At 40.6% G+C, this 20,633-nt stretch overlaps 1 protein-coding gene across 1 annotated transcript in view; it reads right to left on the bottom strand.

The window, feature by feature from the left end:
- Positions 1 to 5,587: 5,587 nt before the first annotated feature.
- Positions 5,588 to 20,633, bottom strand: part of LOC112963243 (neural-cadherin-like) — a 57,264-nt gene continuing 42,218 nt past the window's right edge. Inside the window, 16 exon segments of the mRNA XM_026060135.1 lie at positions 5,588 to 5,989; positions 6,426 to 6,580; positions 7,529 to 7,782; positions 9,270 to 9,282; positions 9,468 to 9,712; positions 10,411 to 10,498; positions 13,458 to 13,638; positions 13,719 to 13,851; positions 13,995 to 14,122; positions 14,870 to 14,997; positions 15,297 to 15,511; positions 16,989 to 17,266; positions 18,295 to 18,527; positions 19,141 to 19,244; positions 19,246 to 19,323; positions 20,147 to 20,241. Coding sequence (XP_025915920.1) covers positions 5,588 to 5,989; positions 6,426 to 6,580; positions 7,529 to 7,782; positions 9,270 to 9,282; positions 9,468 to 9,712; positions 10,411 to 10,498; positions 13,458 to 13,638; positions 13,719 to 13,851; positions 13,995 to 14,122; positions 14,870 to 14,997; positions 15,297 to 15,511; positions 16,989 to 17,266; positions 18,295 to 18,527; positions 19,141 to 19,244; positions 19,246 to 19,323; positions 20,147 to 20,241 — 2,730 coding nt within the window.

Here is a 20,633-nt window from a genome sequence, read left to right as displayed (position 1 = left end):
CGCGCCGAGCCGAGCGCCGCCGCGCCCTCCCGCGGCGCGGCCAGCTGCCGCAACAAGATGGCGGCCACTCTCGCGCCGAGCCGAGCCGAGCCGAGCCGGCGGGGCCGGGGCCGCGCAGGGCTCCACCCCTCAGCGCGGCGCCGCCGGACAGTGTAGGGCGGCAAGATGGCGCCCGTGGGGGCCGGGGCCGGGGCCGGGCTTTCCCCCAGGGGGGCCTGTCCTCACAACTACCGCGCCGGGAGGCCCAGCCCCGCCCGCAGCGGTGCCTCCTGCCGCCCTGCCCTCGCCACCCTGCAGGCCCCCTCCCCGCCTTGCCCCCGCCACCTTACATCGCCTTGCCTTCCTCCTTTCCCCTGCTGCTTCTCAGGTCAATCATGGTAAATAGACGTTTCAGCTGGCAGTGACTAGCAGGCAGCTAGAGAAGAGGATCAGGATGGAGCGCTTAGTGCTTGCAGCGATGCCAGCGCGCTCCCGCGGCTTGGCCAAGCCTCCCGCCAGGCTCTGCCGCGGGCACAGCAGCAGAAGGGCAGGGGGGCGACTGCTGGCAGGTAGGGGCAAGACCACAACACCACACTTACTATGCGTCATGGACCTTCAGGGCCCACCTGAGCGGGGTTCACCAACATGGCAAAAAAACAGCAGGAACCATCTTGGAGACTGAGTTGGAGGGAAAGGGTGAAGTAACTTACTCACAGCTTGCTAGCTAGATGGTCCTGCTAAGGTGTGCCAAATCCTACTGCCCTGCTTCAGCCCCTTGATCATGTTTTTTAGTGTTTCCCACATTCACACTTCCAGTAGTGAAGAAACAAAACCCAACAGTGAAGTTCTGCATTTGAACAGTGTTACTATCCTAATGATCAGGAGAGTCGACTGCATGCATTTAATGACTGCCAAGAGAAAACCAAAAAGTTCCTCATTTCTTTCCTGTCACATACAAAGGAAGGGAAGTTAAGAAAATGTATTTTTCTAAAGTGTTGATGTTTTATGTACAAAAGTGCTCACTCTCAGGTCTTTGTGCTGAGGGAAATAAAGAGTAAAGAATGATCAGATTAATTTGGTATAAAAATGAATCTACCTGAGGTAGTAGAAACTCCAGAGCAGGTTACTTAAGAAAGCTTTTAGCATTACTAATTGCAGCAGTCCAGTTTAAGTCAGCAAAATTCTCTTCCAAAAAGGTAGGGACATATGATCCCACTACCGTAAGATAATACTAATTTCCCCTTTGGAGGTTGAACACTCAACCACTACAAAGAAACATATATAGAATGACTTGAGGTCAACTGACGCAAAGAGGTTCAGTCCAGTAATCATCCATGAGAAGACCTGCRATTACTTAGATGAAAAATATCATACTGTGCCAGTATTCTAGTATAACATCTCCCCAAATGAATGGGAACAGTAATTGCAGGGAAACCAAAGTATCTGTGATCCCGAAAGCGGTGCATCTCTTTCTCCTGGAAGAATCATAGAATAGCTGGGGTTGGAAGAGGCCTTTGGAGACCACCTGGTCCAATGCCCCTGCTCAAGCAGTGTCAGCTAAAGCAGGTTGCCCAGGACTGTGTCCAGTTGGGTTCTGAGTATCTCCAAGGATGGAGACTTCACAACCTCTCTGGGCAACCTGTTTCTGTGTTCAACCACCCTCACATGCCTTGCTATGAGATTAAAGATGCATCTCTAGAGATAAGGCAAAATCTTCACAACTCCTTCCCCTTTGGCTTCAATAGATGAGGCTTTCATCACCTTGTGTCAGAAGATAAAACATATAGTAATAAGTTTGGGTCATTAAAGGTATCCTCAGCTTATTGCCAGAGAGATTTTATCTCCAGCACTTGGCAGCACTTTAGATACCCTAGTAGCTGAAAGGATCACTACTAATAAACTCTTCCTTCATGCTGAAGTAGTTTGTTGGAAAGCTCCGTGAAGCTAAACATCAATAATGTAAACTTTCTAAGTCGAGGAATTAAAAGTGTGAAAACAGTATCTATAAATGCATGGTCACAATTCATTGTAATATATTTGCCCTAGGAGACAAAATGAAAGTACATAGGTGACCTTAATTCAGGCATTTTTTCAGCTATAAAATTAGAATGACCCCTCCGCTTCCTGAAAATTTGATGAAAAAGAAAAATAACGTTGTTTCACCCAGGTTCCGATTAGAATGTCTTTTGAATTACTTTTGGCAGAAAGCAGGCATTTGGGGAGGGTGGGTAAAGGAAGAGATGAGGAAAGCGTATGAGGAAAAAAAATCATGGTGAGTTCTCCGCTAGCCACATGTGTTTCATCTGATTTGTGAATGTTAAGTGATAGTTGCTGAAATAAATGTGTATGTAGTGTCTCCTGGTGAAGAAAAATCAGTGAAGGCATTATGTAAGGGTTATGAACAGTTGAGAAGAAAGATGCTACCAATGAGAATCAGGCTTTTTAGCAAAACAGCCCTCCCCCAAACATGCAAAATTAATATTTTTTACCTAAATTACTTTTATTTGCTGGTTTAAATAAGAAGTAAGGAAATGGCTAATCATACATCCTCCTTCTTCCCATGTACACCTCAGTGCCTTCTTTCCATAAGGCAAAGAAAATAAGGCCTTGATCCCTAAACATAGGCAGATTCAAGGTAAGTGGCAGAAGCAGCTACTGCCTGTCAGCAGTAACTTCCACTGTTTGATATTAAAGTACTCTCCATTTACATAGTCCATGTCTGTTTATGGCAGGCTCTAAGCTGCCACTAGCCAAGACCCAATTCTCAAGGTTTTCAGATATCCCTGTTCCTAGGATGAAAATGTCTGGGAGAGAAGCAGAATGGATAGCTGAAGGTTTCAACTACTTCAGCCATTTGGTTGAATTTCTCAAATACTTCACCAAGAAAAGAGTTCTCAAAGGCTGTACAGCAAGTTTTCAGTGAAGACAGAATGCAAATCTCTTTTGCTCCAGTCATTGCATCAAGTGACAGGGCTGTTTTTCCTTTCCTGCAGGACTTACTCATTTTCGAACCAGCCACAACTTCTGTTGCAAGTGGAACAAGACATATTGTCTCAAATGAGTGCCCGAATGGCCCTTTCTCAGTCTTCCTTTAGCAAGCACTCTCAGTACACAATGATACTGCAGGGGGAAGAAGTAAATGACATAGTCTGTCATATCATTCTCACACACAGAATCACATCTTCATAAACACCATTAGCTGTTCTGTCCCAATCTCTTGACACTCGATATGTCCCTTGTGGTACAAAATTCCTTTTTATCAAAAAGACGACATCCATTATATTCAACTCTCTAACTAGACAGTTATCTACTGTGCGGAAATGTTCTGTATTTTGCAGTAAGTGACCTAATAAGGCAGAAAAGCTTTCCTCTTTCTCACCTATCATGAGGACAGAAGTCCATTAAGTGTCCAGACTACAGTAATTTCTTAGCTTCCGTCCTGCCAGGTTACTTTGTGTTTTCAGCTATTTGAGGGAAAAATCAACTGCTGCTTCAGCTTTCCTAAGTTAATGTTTAATATGCATTCATATATAAAATGGCAGGCTTCAGAAGACTAATAATAAAAATTAATCCTCTGAATGATAATAGTTAGCCTGTCTCAAGCATCATTTGTAGCACATTGTTCAAATTATTTTCTTTCGGAAGAGAGAGAGTTTACCAATAGGGTAATTATGATAAGCTTTACTTGATACCAAGTCGAGAGGAGACAATTTAATAAAGAGTGATAAAAATGCATATGCATTTAATGAAAATTTTCTAGGAGTTCAAGACTCAGAACAATTGCCTTACTGATGATCTGAAGCTCAGCAGATTTCATTTGCAGCACAATATATGTAATGTCCCAGAATGTAACAGATTTTATAATTTCTTATGAGAAGATCATACATCTTTAGAAAGCAGGGAAAATGTACATTAAGCGAGATGTGGTAATATGTTAGATAGCTACCCTATTTATTTTTTATGACTTCATAAGAACAAATCAATGCCCATTTGGCACAAAGAAGTCCTAGTCACTCTTTTGGTCCAAATCTTTGATAAATATTGGTGTTTTAATGTCATTTATGTAAATCATTTTATGGAATGAATACAGATTTTTTAATTCAGTTCATCTGGTGTTTTTGTTCACTTTTCAGTGCAAATTATATTTTTTTTAACAGTATCTCAAAATCTTCCTTCTATGTACAAAACTAAGATACATTTGCATTTCTTACACCAAGCAAAATGGCAACAGTAATGAAAGGCCTAAATTTAAAACAGTATTTATAAATCAAAGGAACTGTCAAGATTTCAACAAAAAAACAAACTTGCAGTATCATGGTGTACTAGTAATTAAAAACTACTAAGTGGAAAAAAAATTTAAAAAACCTTGGCATTTAAGAGCTTTTAAGCACTCTGTAAGCACTAACATTCACACATCACCCTCCGCACTGGGAATTGTCCTTATTTAAGGGAGAGAAGGAGAGGACAAGGGAGACGGAATGAGAAAGAACATTTTAAAGTGACTTACCCGTGGCCATAGAGATGAGTCAACATTAGATTTCATAAGTCTGACTCCCCTTCCATCCCATGCTCAAACCCCACTTTTGGGGAAGAGGGGATGGGAAGGAGGAGGCAAAGGGGGACAGGGCAGGTTTCCTATGCTTTATATTTTGAGGACTCCAATTTCTACAATAACTGTCCTGACTGAAAGAGTTCAGTTCCATCTTTTGCCTGGATTCCCTTCTAAGTTCTCTTCATGCCTGCTATCAGCTCTTCTTTTCCAACAGCAGACTTTGAAGAAGGGTTGTAGGTGTGATGGAAAGTTAGAAATAAAAGCTTACTGAATAGAAATGTTTTCCAAGTCTTACCACCACTTCTAAGAGTGTAAAACTGTCACAACAGCAAAGTGCTACTCACAGCTATGATAATTTGATCTTTCTGCTTTTTTCCCCATTTCACAGGTAATTAGAGAAAGGGGTTGTAGAGAAAAAGTCTCACAGGGTTGGGCAGCCTGTAAGAGTGAGCAAGTGTATGCAATGTTGGGAGAGATTAGAGTTAGAAGACAAAAGCTCAGAAGAGAAACAGAAATTTAAAATGTTTTATATTTAATATTTGTAATTGTGAGTTCACAGTCTAAAATGAATGCAATTTAAAAAATGCCCCACCCATTGCTATCCACATGATGGGAATCATATTTATACTAGGGAGAAAATAATTCAAGTTCTTGCATCCAGGACAGTTCTAGTAATTCACTGTGGTCTACACAAATAAAAAGGGATATTATTATACTATTTGATACAAATCCTACACTTGATTTGATACTATTTGATACAAATCCTACACTTGATTTGATACTATTTGATACAAATCCTACACTTCAAAGTTTTCAAGAAAACTCATATGTTAAAAGCCTTTGCAGTTCTATCTTTGAATAACTATTTATACAGGGCATATAAAAAGACTGTTCAGATTGTCACTTCTGGGAAAAGTGAACATTTCATACTATTGTTACTAAAAGTTTGCATCAAATAACTTAATTGATTTAGCTTAAATATAAAAAAACCCCATATTTTAATTTAAAAGAAGTGTCCATATGTCATGGCAATGTTTTGAGTCCCTTTAGCTCCAGTCACAAATGTTCATTTGAGAGCTCATAGGGTTCTTTAAGCCTGTCAAACTTTGGCCCCCACTCTTGGAGGCAATCATAATTTAGATCTTCATCACCACTAATGGAGTCTAAGGAACTAAGGCACCCTGCTAGAGAGCATTGCCCTTCTAAGCAGTAATGATGAATAGTGTCAGCTGGAAGACTTCGTAGATCATTGTCTGCATCCCAGACRATTTGAGACACATATTCCTTGAAATCTGGAACACTGGTAACAGCTGTTGTTGACTGTTTTTGACGTGCACGTTTTGGCAGCGAGTCTCTCTTTGGGCCGTTGGGTGTCATGGAGCGCAGAGCAGCTGCCCTCAAGGAGAAGTGGGGAATGTTTTGGACAGGTTTCTTCAGTTCATCTATATCATATGCATTCTGGAAAAAAAGAATACAAATATCAGAAAAAAACATGAAAGAAAACATGTTCCCAAAAATATTTTAAAAACCAATGCAACACAAAAACAGATTCTGTGAGTCTTCTACTAACTGAGGAGGAGAGTGGGGCTAGTTCAGAGGGCCAAGTTCAGATCATACCACATCCCTTTAAATACTGAGAGTCTTGAGCTAAACCAAGAATGCTATGTACAAAGTACTATGCTGTCCCCAGGGTGGCCCCCTAAAAGGTGGCCTCATTTGACCAGTGTGAAAAGTACAGATCAGATTGTAATAAAAGCCTCATACTCAATAGTTTTTATGTTAAAAAAAATGCAAACAATTGGGTGAAGGCAATAAAAAAAGTTAAATAAAGGTCTAGAAAAGGAAGGTAAGGAGATGTTTGGTTTGCAAAGACTGAACTGAAGCTGCATCATACCTGGTCACGTTCTCCTCCTCCTCCTTCATTATAATTGAAGATGTTTTCTCTAACATCCTCCCAGCTTTCATGCTCTTCAGGAATGTGGTAAATTCCTCCTTTCCGAAACCCTGAACTTCCCCACTGACTCCACACTGTGTAGGAGACCAAGAGAGCTGGAAAAAATGAATATACATATTTGTTATATGACATACGACAAAGTATGACATATGACAAATACATAGTTATATGACTCCTGAGATATAAAATCAACTCTTATTTTAAAAGCAAATTCCCAGGTAAGAAATGCATAATTGTTAGTGTATAAACAAGTTATTTTCAGGAAGGTAAAGAATCATCTATATATATATTACATCATAAACTTCATTAAAAGGGTATTTTACTTACCTAAAGGAATCCATTTAAATAGAAGGCATTTTGGCCAATCTCTGGCCTTTCACCAATCCTAAGTAAATAAGATACCCAAAGTAAGTAAAACACCGTTTTAATGAAGGTTACAAATGTAATATAATCATTGGAATCTTTACTATTCTGAGATGTGTATGCAGTTTTTCATTATCAATATGGGAAACGGGCAATCATATTATTATTTCAACCAAAGTGCATCTAAAACTGGACACATTCAGAACATTTATTTTTGCCCTGCATTCTTAATGAGGCTTGCCTCATTCACATAACCATAGAGGTCATAAACTCTCTAGAGAAAGCTCTCTGCCTTCCTAATATGTGAATAGCATATACTTGTTGTAGGTGCTATGTAATACTCATGTTAGGGTTCAGGGCAGGTGGAAGTTTCAGATGAAAATGGATGCACATAGATTTGCACACACAGATGGAAAGTCCCTATTTAAGAAGGAGCGAAAATAAGTGATTCTGGAAGAGGGAAATTCTAAATTTGCTTGAACTGTCTTTAAGCAAATAAACTGTAACCATGTGCTGATGCCTGTCTCTTAGCATCCTCAAACGAACACCAACTGGTGATCTCCAGAAAAGATGAAACACTGGTCACAGTATCCAAGGAGTAAAGCAGACTTGACTCAATGGAGGAAGGTGCAAGACGAAAAAAAAAAAAAACAGACAAGCCAACAAACTTGCTTTCCTACCTAGGAAGACTAGGAGGCACATGCTGATTGACAGAATAGAGCCAGAGCTGAGTCCGACTGGTCTTCCTGCCTTCACCTGGCTAATTTCACACCATCTTCCCTTGTAACCATCAGGGCACTGGCAGATAGTCTTGTCTTGGGATTGGGCCACACAGTTACCCCCATTTCTACAGGTCCAGTGTCCACAAGGTGATGAGGTACAATGTCTGAGCCCTGTAAGGTTATCAGTCACTTCTACTTTCCCAGCTGGACACCTGAACAAAAGAAAGCACAAGATACTTTTTAGGCAGGAGAAGCACCTGGAGTTGTGTGTTTCTTTGTGTGAAGTTTGTTGCTTTCATTTATTTCTTTAAAACTAACAATTATTTTCAAGCAAATCACAAATCCACATTGATAACATGAAACAGGTGAACTCTAACATAGCAAGCTTGTAGGTTTAGGAAAATGTGAACATATGTTCTGCTTTCCCTGTCCAGGTAACATATGAAAAAGTTTCACTCCTTCCTTAAAAAAAAGGATCTCTCAGCTTCTGAGCAGTAACCCTTTTTACAGATTGGTCTGAAAGGCCTAACAGGAAATGGATAACTGAGACCAAAGGAAAAAGGGCTAGCAAGCACTTAGTATAAGCTTGGCAACATTCATTTGGACCTTTGGGAAAAAGAAGTCATTGCCCTGCTGAGAATGACCCACCTTGTCTTTCAGGACTTTAACCTGCAAATAAAGTGTTTTCTTCTGATATGAAATTGGAGAGGCAATGCAGGAATACTCTGAGGAGTACAAGATCTGCTTTCTGCTCTCCAAGGAGCAGAAACTTTGGTACTAGTGAATAAATGAAGAGTCCCTTCCAACTGTTCTTTCACAAGTGGACTGAAGAGAGGAGTGTCCTGAGGCATGTTTAAGACTCTCCCATCTCACAGCCTCTTTCACTAATGATTCAGTAGGCCTCAGAAGTGCCAAAAGTAAATGACATTCCTATCTCCAGCCACGACACAAGTTAATCTAATTCTGGTTGACCTGGAGGAATTTAAGAGGCACAAGCACCTTCTCCCAGTCTTGTATGATTGCTTTTTTGAACAAAAATGCCTGGATTTTCATTTGCATATTTTAATATGTTAGTAATTTTTGTCAAATGTTGGGTCTTCTCCAAGAAACTTACTGAACACAGTATCAGGCTGCGGGGCTCTGGTTCTGATCTTGGGCAGCCAGTTTTAGAAACCAGTTTTGTGACAGTCTAATTYTGAAAAGCTCTTTATTTTATACAACAAGCTCTTTATTTTATACACATACGCACGAGACCTTAAAGCATGCTGCACTGCTGAAAAACTTAAAAAGGACCTTATACTCCTTATCAGTTTTACTTTAGAAGAGCTACAGGACACGTGTCTGGGTGCCCTGGTTGACTTACAGATCTACAGTGCTTCTCCAGGACAGCTTGGATGTGCCAATGCAATGATTTAGCAGAACTGTGCTATGAACCAGAACACCCTCATTAAATTAATCTAGATTAAGTTGCCTTCTGTTGAGCCACAGTCTCAAAGTCCCAGCACCCCCACTGGATGAAACAGAAGGAGAGCTATGAAATGTCTTSTAAATCTTTACCCTCCTATCAGAAAATGTTGTGTCTGTTCCTTAAGCCTTTCCCAATCAAAAAGGGAGTGAAGATCCCAGCATGACTTCCCCACTGGGGGCCTCTAGCATGTGAAATAAAAACCTGAAGTGCTATATTTACAGGAAATCTCACATCTTCACTAGGACTAAATATAATGGCAAATGGAGAACAGAATATTAGCCCTGAATTCCCCAGTAGAGGAGGTGGGCTTTGATGGGCACAGCAGTCTCCATGGGAATTCTTACTTGGATTTTAGACTCTTCAATATCTCTGAAGATTCCACTTGTAGATTTTAACTCCCTCCTTTTGCAAACTCATCATATCACTTACCTTGGAAATCACTCTCTGAATGGTTGGGAAGGCGGTTTCCTAGCACAATGCTTGTCCAATCCATTTCAAACCATCTGTTTGTACCCAAGACAGAGGTCACTTCTTGATCACCTCCCCCATCATTAACACACAGGGTAAATTCATTGTTGTAGCGCTCCATGGTCAGCAGAACCCACTGGCCGTTGTTTATACATAAGGTGCTCATCCTCAGAGAGTAATTTTTGTCCTCCAAGCTGAAGTTTACACTGAAGGAACCGCCAAACACCTAAAAGACGACGATAGAGACCTTTACTCACAATAGAAATGCACATCTGAATGTTATGACGGGGGCTGCCTCAAGAAATGAACCTCAGTTTTAAATACAAATGGCACTCTTGTTTTTAAAGGTGCAATAAGGTGCTTTATTTCAAGATAAAAGTTACAAGAACAAACTGCAGGTCTAGGAATTACCAGTTTTCTTCCCTACAGGCCTCTTTTTAAGTAAGATGAGATTTTTCATCAGTCTCCTCCCTATTGATCTCTATCTCTAAGTCTTCCTAGCTGACCCTCCAATTATAGTTGGAATAATTAGCCTCTACTTGGCTAAAATAATCCACATGGCTTTTTTCAACAGAAACAAAAAACATAGGCAGAAGTTTTACAGCCAGAGACAGAAGCAAAGGGGAAAGGCAAGCAAGACAAAACACTCTTCCCCACTCCACATGTATCACATGCACTGACCTGCACTTTTTGCAACTAGAATTTGCGCTACAAAAAGCTATTACTACATTCTCTTGCAGCCAAGAAACACTATTCTGGCTGTGCTTTATTTCTGAGAAGGACAACACAAATGAGAGCAGTTATTCTCATATGAAAAAYGCTTAGTCTTTATTACACTGAAGAATAGTTGTCTTTAATCAGAAAATGCATTTTTTTCTCTTATTGCACTACTCTGTGACATCACAGCTGGATGTGAGTGCTGTGGGCACTGAGAATGCTTCTCAGCTCATAATGGATCCAGCTGTCCCTTCCAAAAGCCCATTCTGGAAGTGCTAAACACAACACACAAACAAACAGGAAATCCTCAGTACTTACTGCTCCCACAGATCTCCACAGTTTAAGAACTTACCAATTCCGAATGTCAGAATTTTAGCTATTAAGAAACCCTAACGTAATGAAATGTCATGGGAAGCACCCACTGCCTCCAACAGGAAATCCCCCCCAAGGGAATTAAGAGAAAAAGAACAAACCAAGAATATAGACTTTAGGCATACATGGAGATTTGACAATGTCTCTAATATTCTGCCTGCCACAAGCTGCACATTCACCCAATCACTCCTACACTAGCCCAATAACTTTTTTTTTTTAAACTGAAACATATCTTCCAGTAAAGTATTTGGCTTTGATCTGAAGACAAAAAGACTTAGAATCTAACATTTCCTTCAGTAGTTTAGTCCTGTGGTTAATAACCTTTACTGCTAGAAAATATGCACCTTTCTTTCCATTTCAGTTGGAACAAAAGAAAGCCCTGCGGCAGGCACAGAGTCAAAAGTCAGAATACAGAATTTTTGTTTATAGAAAGATTAAGTCAGTGTTTATTATCTTAACTAAGGAAAACACACTGAAATTCACTCTTCCCCATCATCCTGGGGACTCCATCTGAGAGTTGTCCAGCAGAGAACTGGATGAAGATGCTCTACACCCTTTCAGTAAACCAAATATCACTAAACCAAAAAGATCCTGGTGCTCTTGTGCAGCAGATACTCATTTTGGCCTCATTCTCTGACAGCAATCCTAGATCTGCTTGTTCCGGGCACAATTTATTCAGAAAAAGGAACAACTTCTTACCAAATAAAGATATACTCCAAACTAGTCATGCAGTGACTGGACAGGAAGAAAACTGGGTTACCAACAACTAATCAGAGGTCAGTGTCACATAAGCAGAAGTCCAAAAAGTGCCCAACAGGTGCTGGGACACTTAGTCTGGGTCCCAAGACATGAAATATCAAATGACCAAAAGACTTAATCTCTGCACTCCCTCTTCCTCTCACTCTTTTTCCTATCTCTTTTCTTTCTTAAAGCATATTTTATTCTCCTCTAGCTAACCTCCTTACACTCTTCCTTGCCCACTGTTCTTTTTTGTTCAGTATCTCTGCATCTACAGGCTCTAGCTGATGAGAAGAGAGGAATTTTCTTGGGATGTTCTAGTGATTCCTGTCCCCAGCTGTCTGCTCCTTCCTGCAAGCAAGGCTCAGCCATTCATAAAGCATCAGCTGAACACCAGCATTTTACAGCCCAACTTATTAGAAGAAATTGGAACTACTCCAAGTTCTCCTTATACATTAGGATGCGATTTGTGGATTAATTGGTTCCTGAGCAACTGGTTTCCACCACAAAGGTGTAGGGTAGGAACCAATACAGCTGTTCCAAATAAGCAGTTGGGCTTGTGAACCAGAGCCCCAAGAAAATGCAAAACAAAAGACTTAAAGCTAGGCAGACTTTTATAGACCATTATCACTTGTCTGCAAAACATCAGTACAAGTAACTGAGCTAATAGTAACCACTTAGGTGGCCACTATAAACACTTTAAACAATGAAAGCTCCAGGCTCAGAGTATGCCAATTATGATTCTGGTCCTCTCAATCCTCACCACACTGGACAGACAGAGCTCTCTCTGAGTAATTTAATGTCACCTTTTAAGTCTTGTGTGAGAGATGGAGAAAGGAGGAGTGAGTATGGCTCCTTGTATAAGGTATTATTCCTCCCTCTACAAGAAGGAAAACTAAGCACATTAAGTTGAAAAGATATGTACAACACACAACCAGCCATGTCTACTGATCACAACACATTGATTCAACAATAGCTGGCACATGGCCCTTTCCAACTGATCACTGCTGCTCGTCTTTGTCTGTAGTTCATTCAAATTACAGAACTGAGGGGGCTAATTCTCTTCAAACACTGCACAAAGCCCCAAATTTTATGGGGCACAAGTGTTCATTACAGACTGTTACAACCAACCCCATCATTTGTACCTTGTATGTAGATGGAGAAGACTGACACAGGGCAGGTAAAGTCCCCATAATACTGTAGTGCACATCTGATTTCACTTGTACCTCAGAGCAGTGGCTATGAGTCTGTGTGGAGAGTTGCTGAATGTATTGCATTAGGAAGAACAGAGCCAACTTCATGTGTATGCCCCTGTGTCCTGAACATGGCCCTGGGCTGCTGGGAGCACTTTACACATCAAAGAATGTATTTCTTAAATTTCTGAATTGCTAAAATTTTGCACTTTTTAACAATGCCTCTGAGGTTTTCATTATCCACTTGTTTTCATTATCCACTTGTTTGCAAGTTTTTGTTCTCTGATGCATGTTTCCTGCTGATTTTGTACAGGATAACACATTTGCTGGAGCTAGCCTGGTATTACGTCCTTACATGAACCCTCTGCCGTGGTCTAAAGGTGTTTCACAAGTTTGAGTTCACTTCAGGGACAGAGGGAAGTGCAATTATCCTCCTTTTACAGATGGAAAACTGTGCCTGGGGGAATTGAGGGATGTGTCCCCAGGTTTCACAGAGAGAACCTACCAAGATCTGCCACGTCCCAAGCTGGCATTTAGTCACTCTTACGACCACCACAGGATGACAAATAGTACCACATTCATTAAATTTCATTTTATGATCTGTATGGCCAGAGGAAGAATACCAACGCAAAATGTTTCATCTTTCATTACTGACAAATAAGATGATGTAAAAACAATACAAAACAACCCATCGGACCACTTGCTTCCTCCACAAAGTAAAGCAGTCCTCATCAAGAGCCTCATCTGTGACATTATCTTTATTCAACAAGAGTTAGAAGGATCTTTACATTGATGCAGGTCTAAATCACACCCAGAGTGCAGCACGGTATTGAGCTACTTAGTTCAAAGTCCTGGCAAGTTTACAGCAGTATGTTTTGATGCCTGTTCCCACAGATTCTCACCATTAATTTCCTCCCAGAACTTACAGTACCTTTGTCACATGCTGGTCCAGCATATCCTGGGGAACAGTCACAGCGAAAGAAATCCCAACCACCAACACACTTGCCATGAACACCACAGGAGGCCACCCCAGCACTCTTACACGTTTCATCCATCAGGACACACCCGGGAGCGCTGTTAAAGGACTCTGTAGGGTGCTCTAAATCATAGACCTAGAACAGGCAACAAAAGCACCACATCAGGTGTCTACAGTTAGCATCAGTAAACCCAAGATTGGTCTTAGCAGCCCTACCTTACTATCAACAATGACACTGCGTACACAGCCAACAAAACCTCTAAAGTGCTTTTGTGAATTGTGATAAGGCAAAGTCTTCTTAACTCCACCCAACTGCAGGGGCTGGTGAACACTGAAGAGCCCACCCATGCTGAAGGGAAAACAGGGAAAGAAAGAATTAGTGGAACGTAAATACAAAAACTTGGCTGATTTTTTTTCCTCATCTCCCCTCCCCTTTTTTCTTAGCTCTTTTCAGTGCTTATTTTTCCAGTTCATGTTGTTCATGTTTCTTACCTCTGAGTTCCCATAGTCTCTTCAGAGGCTTCACAGACAGTCAAATCCATTTGGGAGATCTTCTTAGTGATACTGCTACTGTCTCTGACTGAGACATTTATGCAGTGGTCAAGAATCAGCTTCACTTTCTGGAGAAAGGCATTACTGAATTGCATCAGGAGATAGTGATATATTTTAATTACATATTTTATTTCAGTAAGCAGAAGGGGGGGCATAGTAACTAGAAATTAAAAGGTAGGGAAGTGTATTAAAATAATAAAACACTACCACATACTAATCTGGAAAGTTACTGCACATGGCATATAACTAAGGAACCTACCAGAGCAGGCCAAGTCACTGGCACAGTAAAGAGAAAACAGGATTTTCTTGATGTTTTCTGCAGGCTCCCCATCCCAGATCCTGACATACCCTCAACTTGTCTTATCGGGTAGAGGAAGGGGCAACCTAGCAGATGCCTTCACCAGTATTGTATTAGCAAGAAATTCCCCCTATACAGAAGTGTATCTGTCTAAACTCACTTGGTGGGCCAGAGTTTCCTGCTCACAGAAATAAAGGACATTTCACTCCATCAGTCCAGGAACAAATTTGCCTTTAGCTCTCTGAGCTATCACAAGTCTGTGGTCTAACCACTAGAGAAGACCATTAAACAAAAAAAAAGCAGGGCTCACTTCAAAGTTAGATCAGACTGCTCAAGGCCTTGTCCTGATTCACTGCCTCAAGACTAAGGGGAAATCTGAGCTGACAAACATTAATTCGCATTGCTGCAGTGATGAAATGGTTGAAGAGCAAGCTCTAAAGAAATGAGAAAGTACTCTGAAGGGATAACTAGGTACATGAAATAGTGCTTCCCCAGGATTGTCTCTGTTTACACTTGCCTTTCCATCATGTATAATTTTTATATTATGCCAGTGGCAATCTGCAACGTTAACTTTTCGTGACAGCTGCAGGAAAAGGTCACCAGAGCTGTGTCTCACAGTCAGTGATGGGACACCACCCAAGAGCTCTGCAAAGAAAAGACTTATTGGATAAGCATTAGCCATATTCCCATACTAAGCCAGGTGAACTCAATGTCACAGGTAGATTTCAGTTTGAGGAGTTCTTTAGACAGTGGAAGACACTTAATTAAAAAAAATGCCGCTTCTAGTACAGTGACTAGATACAGCCTGGGAATCCTGGCAAATTATTCTGCATTTTGCTTATTTTTTGAGAATAACTTTCCAAGCCATTTTAAAAACCTATTAACTGTAAGTAGAATCCCAAGTCAGACAAACACAAAGAACAAATATTTCTTAAGTTTTTAACCTAATGCAAGGAAATTTTCCATTTCTCCAGGCTGCCCTCGTGCTACTGGTCCCTGGTACAACAGAAGGCCATCAGCCACTTCAGTGATAAACTCTAAGGAGATACGGCTCTCAAAGCAAGGCTTAAGAGGAGGGAATCAGGCATAACCATGGCCTCTGAAGCTGTGTTTTGTCTGCTGGCAATCTGGTCCATGGAAATTTGCAGGACATTTGCATCTGTGCAAAAAAAAAAAAAAAAAAAAAAAATCCACCATCCAAGCAGAACTCACTAAGGGCTTTTCCTACAGCAGAACTCCCCACTCCAACCACAGGAGCCCATGTTGCCCAGACCCTAGTATGAGTTAAACAAGCACTAGCAAAGCACCTCTGTCACAAAATGTTTGCTATTGATTTCTTTGTACAAACACAGTTTAGCTTTAGTTCTAAATCACACTATGTCTATGTAAGAATAATTTTGTGAATAAATAATTGAGCCTTTGTAATATAGAAAGCACACGAAAACCTCTGATCTCTTTAGCAAAAGAAGAAAACAACATTTCACTAGGCCTAGCTACCAGCTTGGTTAAAAAGACTTTATAATCTTGACAGGGAAACCAAAGGAAGGGTGCAAGAAGGCAAAAGAAACCTTTTCTGGTTTGGCAGAAAAAGCGAGCAAAGGGGTGACAGTCACAGAACTTCATAATCTCACTCTTATTGCAAGCCACTTACTGGTTTATTTCCTTTACACTAGGAAAAATAGGTGTTCAGGGTTCATTCTTTGTTTGTTAACACTCTAGTGATTCAAGAATGAACAAAGAGCAATCACAGCATGACAATAACAAAAACTGTAAGAGGGAAACCAAAGGAGCAACAGAAATGGGAAAGGGAACAGAGAGGGAGAACAGCTGGGCACCTATTTCTATTTCCCACAGTTTGCCAGTACCTAGTGAGAGCAGAATAAGAGGAGTAGGACAGGGAAGAAAAGATTACTCATAAAAATACCGAAAATGGAGCAAAAGTCTCAAAGTTGAGCAAATGATAGGTGGCAGAACACTGTCAAGCGTTACAATATTTCCAGGCAGCTAAACTTCCCTGGTTGGTTACATCTGAGCAGTAATTTGGGACTCATTTAGACCTTTACCATATCCAGGACTTCTGCAGCTTCAGTCTGAGTCCTATCACCCCCATCAAGGGTTCTCAAGAGCTTCTGGGTAGCTGTTTCTGCCCTCCTATGTTGGGATGTGTGTTCTGAAGCAAACATGCTTAGGGTATGCTTTCTAAAAGGGTGCCAGGCTCATACCGAGCTACTACAATCCCATCATGGTTTCATCTTCATACTATTTTTGTCTATGAGGTGCCCTTTTTGGAGAAAAAAAGAGGAAGCAAGGAACATGGGGAAGAGGTTAGTAAGTGACACAGTTGAAGTGTTTAATAATATTAATGTAGGCTGCACAGAACATGAACATTTTGCAGGGTGCCATTAAGGGAACCAGTGGAGCCTGCAAACCTCCCAAGGCTCTCCTGGAGACTATGAACGAACTTAAGTAGCTGGTTGAAAATAGAGATTTGTTTGCAAGACCCACGTGAAGTACAACAAAACCCAGATCACCACAGTGAGAAGACACGCAATGCCATCTCCTCACACTTCCCATCCTCCTCCTTACAGATGGCGTTTGAAGCGTTTTGCCTGTACGCCAGACAAAGCTTTACCAACCTGTAGCCCAAATCAGTATCCACACATGAGCCACCATTGAGACAAGGATTTGTCCGGTACGAAGAGCAGGAGAGATGAGGGCTCTCCTGAGCTGCACAGCTGCACTGGGCACTACTCAGGACTGTCACTGACACCAGTGAAATGCTTCCAGCCATGGTTATTGCGGGCACAGGACTCTGTTCATACTTGCTGATGCATCCAGTGCTATGAGTGCAATTTGCAGTCACACATTCATCAATGCCAATTTGGGTGATATTTATATCCAAGATGTTTTCCAGCTGTGGAGAACAATTATTTGTATTCATCTGACTTTTCCACAGAGAGGAAGCTCACGGATTATAAATGACAGCTATGGCCTTAATTTATTCTCAAAACTGGTCGCTGTACCACTTCTTTCCAACATCTACCTCACTCTAACCAGCCAAAGGCAGGTCAGCCTGGTATCTGCTATGCCAAAAGCCTCAGCCTAAGTCAGTTATAGTGTGAGTGAATATTTCAAAGACAAAAATATTGGGGAATTAATTATAAGTAGAGTGAATAAATTAATTACTTTTAGCTTTGGGAGATTATCTATGTAGGATCTGGGTTCTGTTTTTAATTTAGACTTTTGTCTTAAAAAGCTTGGGAAAGAAAGGCAGGCATTGTGCAACGCAGAAATACCTTTTCTGGCAACAGTCAGTTATTACTGCAGGTAATGATTTTAAACACTACTGTATTCCAATCTATGTGTACCCATGGACACATTTCAAACAGAGCAAGTAGTTTAGCTATTAGCAGAACTTTTTTTGCACAAGGGGCAGGAACCTTACTAAATTTTCAATTTACATTTCCAGCCTGTTTTTCTACTGCGGAATGGTTATTTTACTACTTTGCCTTCTTCAATCATAAAGCTGGAACTTTTGACTGAACACAGGCTTATGAGTTTCGCTTACAGAACATTTCTGTGTAGAAGAAAATAAATCGAAACATTAAGACAGCATGTAGAAAGGCAACAGCCAAACACATCCTTTAAACCGGTTTTTACAGTCAACAGAAAAAAACATGTTCACATCCCTGAAAGTTAGTTCAGTGTGTCTGTGTGACTCAACATGCATTTACAGGCTGGCTTTTAAAACATTCATATTTGAAACTTTTAATCAAAGTACTAAAGGAATATTTGACTTTACTGAATAAAATTGTCCATTTTTCTCACATACAACCCCCTCAATCAGTCATTCTAAACATGCATGTTCACTAGTCAATGGATATTGTTTGAAAAGACACAATAACAAGATGGTGTGTTTTCATATGAATTAAACACACTTACCTGTGCTCTAGATACTGCTACATTGCCGTTTAGTTTTTCTGCCTTATAATAGGGTGGACCATAAACTGCAAACCAAACGTCAACCCCTGGAGTTCGACTTGGGCTTTTTAATACACTGAAAATATGAACATTTTCCAGTTGGGCTGATATGACTTCTGAAAGCAGCTTCTTCATTTGGTAGTATTTACTCTCTTTTTCAGGGAACTGGGATATGAACTCCTCTGGAGTGATATCTGTAACAGAATTTTAAATCCTGACAAACACATATGTTGGAGGCTACAACTGTTGTAGCAATAAAAGAGAGGAGCACCACAGAACAAAATATTAACGCTGCAGAAAAAGCACTCAGCTGCAAATTCACCAATGTTTTCATTTTCAGGCTCTGAAATTTTCCATGCTGGATTCTGCCATAGGATTTTTGTTCTGAAACTTTTTGACTCTTATGTGTTTGTCTTTTTTTCATTCTTTTAAATCAGAACCATGTTTAAGAAGATTTTACTTTTCCACAAAGATTGAAGTAATTCAATGAATTTCAGGCAGATTGTTCAAATAATTTTTTTTAAAACATTAACTGCTGTTTTGTTGCAAAGTTGGTGTAGAAATTTCACGTCTGTGACTTTTGCATCAAACTAGCATTTCCTGCTGCCTTTTTCCTTCCTGGATGTGCCTCCACATACAGCATCAGAAGACCATGCAAACAAAGACGCATTTTCAAACCATCATGTAGAAAGCTATTAACTCTTATCATAAGTTTAGCAGCATTAAAATTCTAAGTAACAGAGCAATAATGTTAAAGAGGTAGGTTTCAGCATTACAATCCTAAATATACTTCATCACATTGCTTACCTTTCATTCTTATAGATCCAGCATTATAAAGGGCATCACCTTTGATTTCCTTCACTGTAACCTTTACGGTTGAGACCACATCTGGCCAGACACCATCAATGACTAACTCTTATATTGTATGCTCCTGGTGGGGTTCCTTCTTTAATAGTCAGCAATCCTGAGTTATCATTAAGCATAAAGTACCTGTAACAGGAGTTAAGGCAAGGAAAAAGATATGAGAAGTTAAAGAGCTAAGATGTAATAATTATCATTGATGTTTTTCTGATCCACTTCATTTTGCGAAAGCTGTCAGAGACAGCTGATACGTTCCCTCACAAAGGGACAAGGCAGAATAAAACTTGGTTATACTTGTATTCTTTTGGCACCAAGCGACTCCACACCAGTATATAGAGAAGGTTTCTACCTGCTCTAATGCCATAGAAACTGGCTAGCAAGACTCAGGTTACTAGCCACACCCTTCCCTTGGAAACAGTGCAAACTCCTAGTTTAGATACATCACTGAGAGCGACTCACACCAGGCATAACCCACCTCTGTCAAAACCTCTGAATGGCACATGTACATCCCAGCTCTCCTCACAATCCAGCCAACACACATCCAGTACAAATAAGGTCTTAAAAATAGTGCTGACTGAGCAATACCAACTCTCCAGGAGCTTGTAAGAGAGAGGATGGAAATTAGTGTGGTTTTTTTTCTGTAGCGGCTCACTGATATTGCCTACAGATATGACTGCAAACAAGGCATTTGAAGTGGTGTTATAGCAGACAAGGCACATCAAAAAACACTGGCCCATTGAGTAGCAGGGAACGGATAAGTTTGGCATACAGCAGTATTTATTGTGGTACCATACTCAGGAGGGCTTTTGGAGAGCTACACACAAACTTCTAATCAACAAATGTTTTTGCACACTTGTCTCCAAAAAAAGATAGTTTAAATACGGTCTACATTTTTTGGAGGGGGAAAGGTTCTCTTTCATTTCACACAACTTCCATTTTTCTTTCCAAATACCTTGATGTTTTTCCTTCAAATTGGTAGATTTTGTGATCCCAGTCATCATCGTCAGGGGCACGAACCTGGCCCAGTACAGTCATGGGTAGGATACCTACAACAACATAGCGTAGATGTGGCACAGTCAGAACTCTCACATTTATGCACACCGGTGCATGTACACAAACAGGCCAGCCATTCAAGTCTTACTGGTTAGTCTTAAGTCTAAAACCTCTAGAGAAATATTTGTGATGATTCCCTGGGGAAGATGTGTAACAGTTTATAAAGACCACATACCGTCCTGCTTATTGGGTGTTTGCTGTATGGCTACACAGATTTAATTCAATAGGAGGCTACCTGGAAAAAGCAGACAGGAAGGAAAAACTAAGACACCTCTGAGGAAAGATGTAGGAGATGTTCAGAAACCATGCCAGAACTATTCATTTTCACTATTTTGGCTGCAGTGTCCAACCAACTTGTAGGCCAGTTTAGACAGGAATAGGAAAAG

Source organism: Apteryx rowi, unplaced genomic scaffold (genome assembly GCF_003343035.1).
Source record: "Apteryx rowi isolate R43461 unplaced genomic scaffold, aptRow1 scaffold_165, whole genome shotgun sequence".
Lineage (NCBI taxonomy): Eukaryota > Metazoa > Chordata > Aves > Apterygiformes > Apterygidae > Apteryx > Apteryx rowi.
Note: the sequence above shows the minus strand (reverse complement) of the source record. Positions and strands in the feature narration are given on the sequence as shown.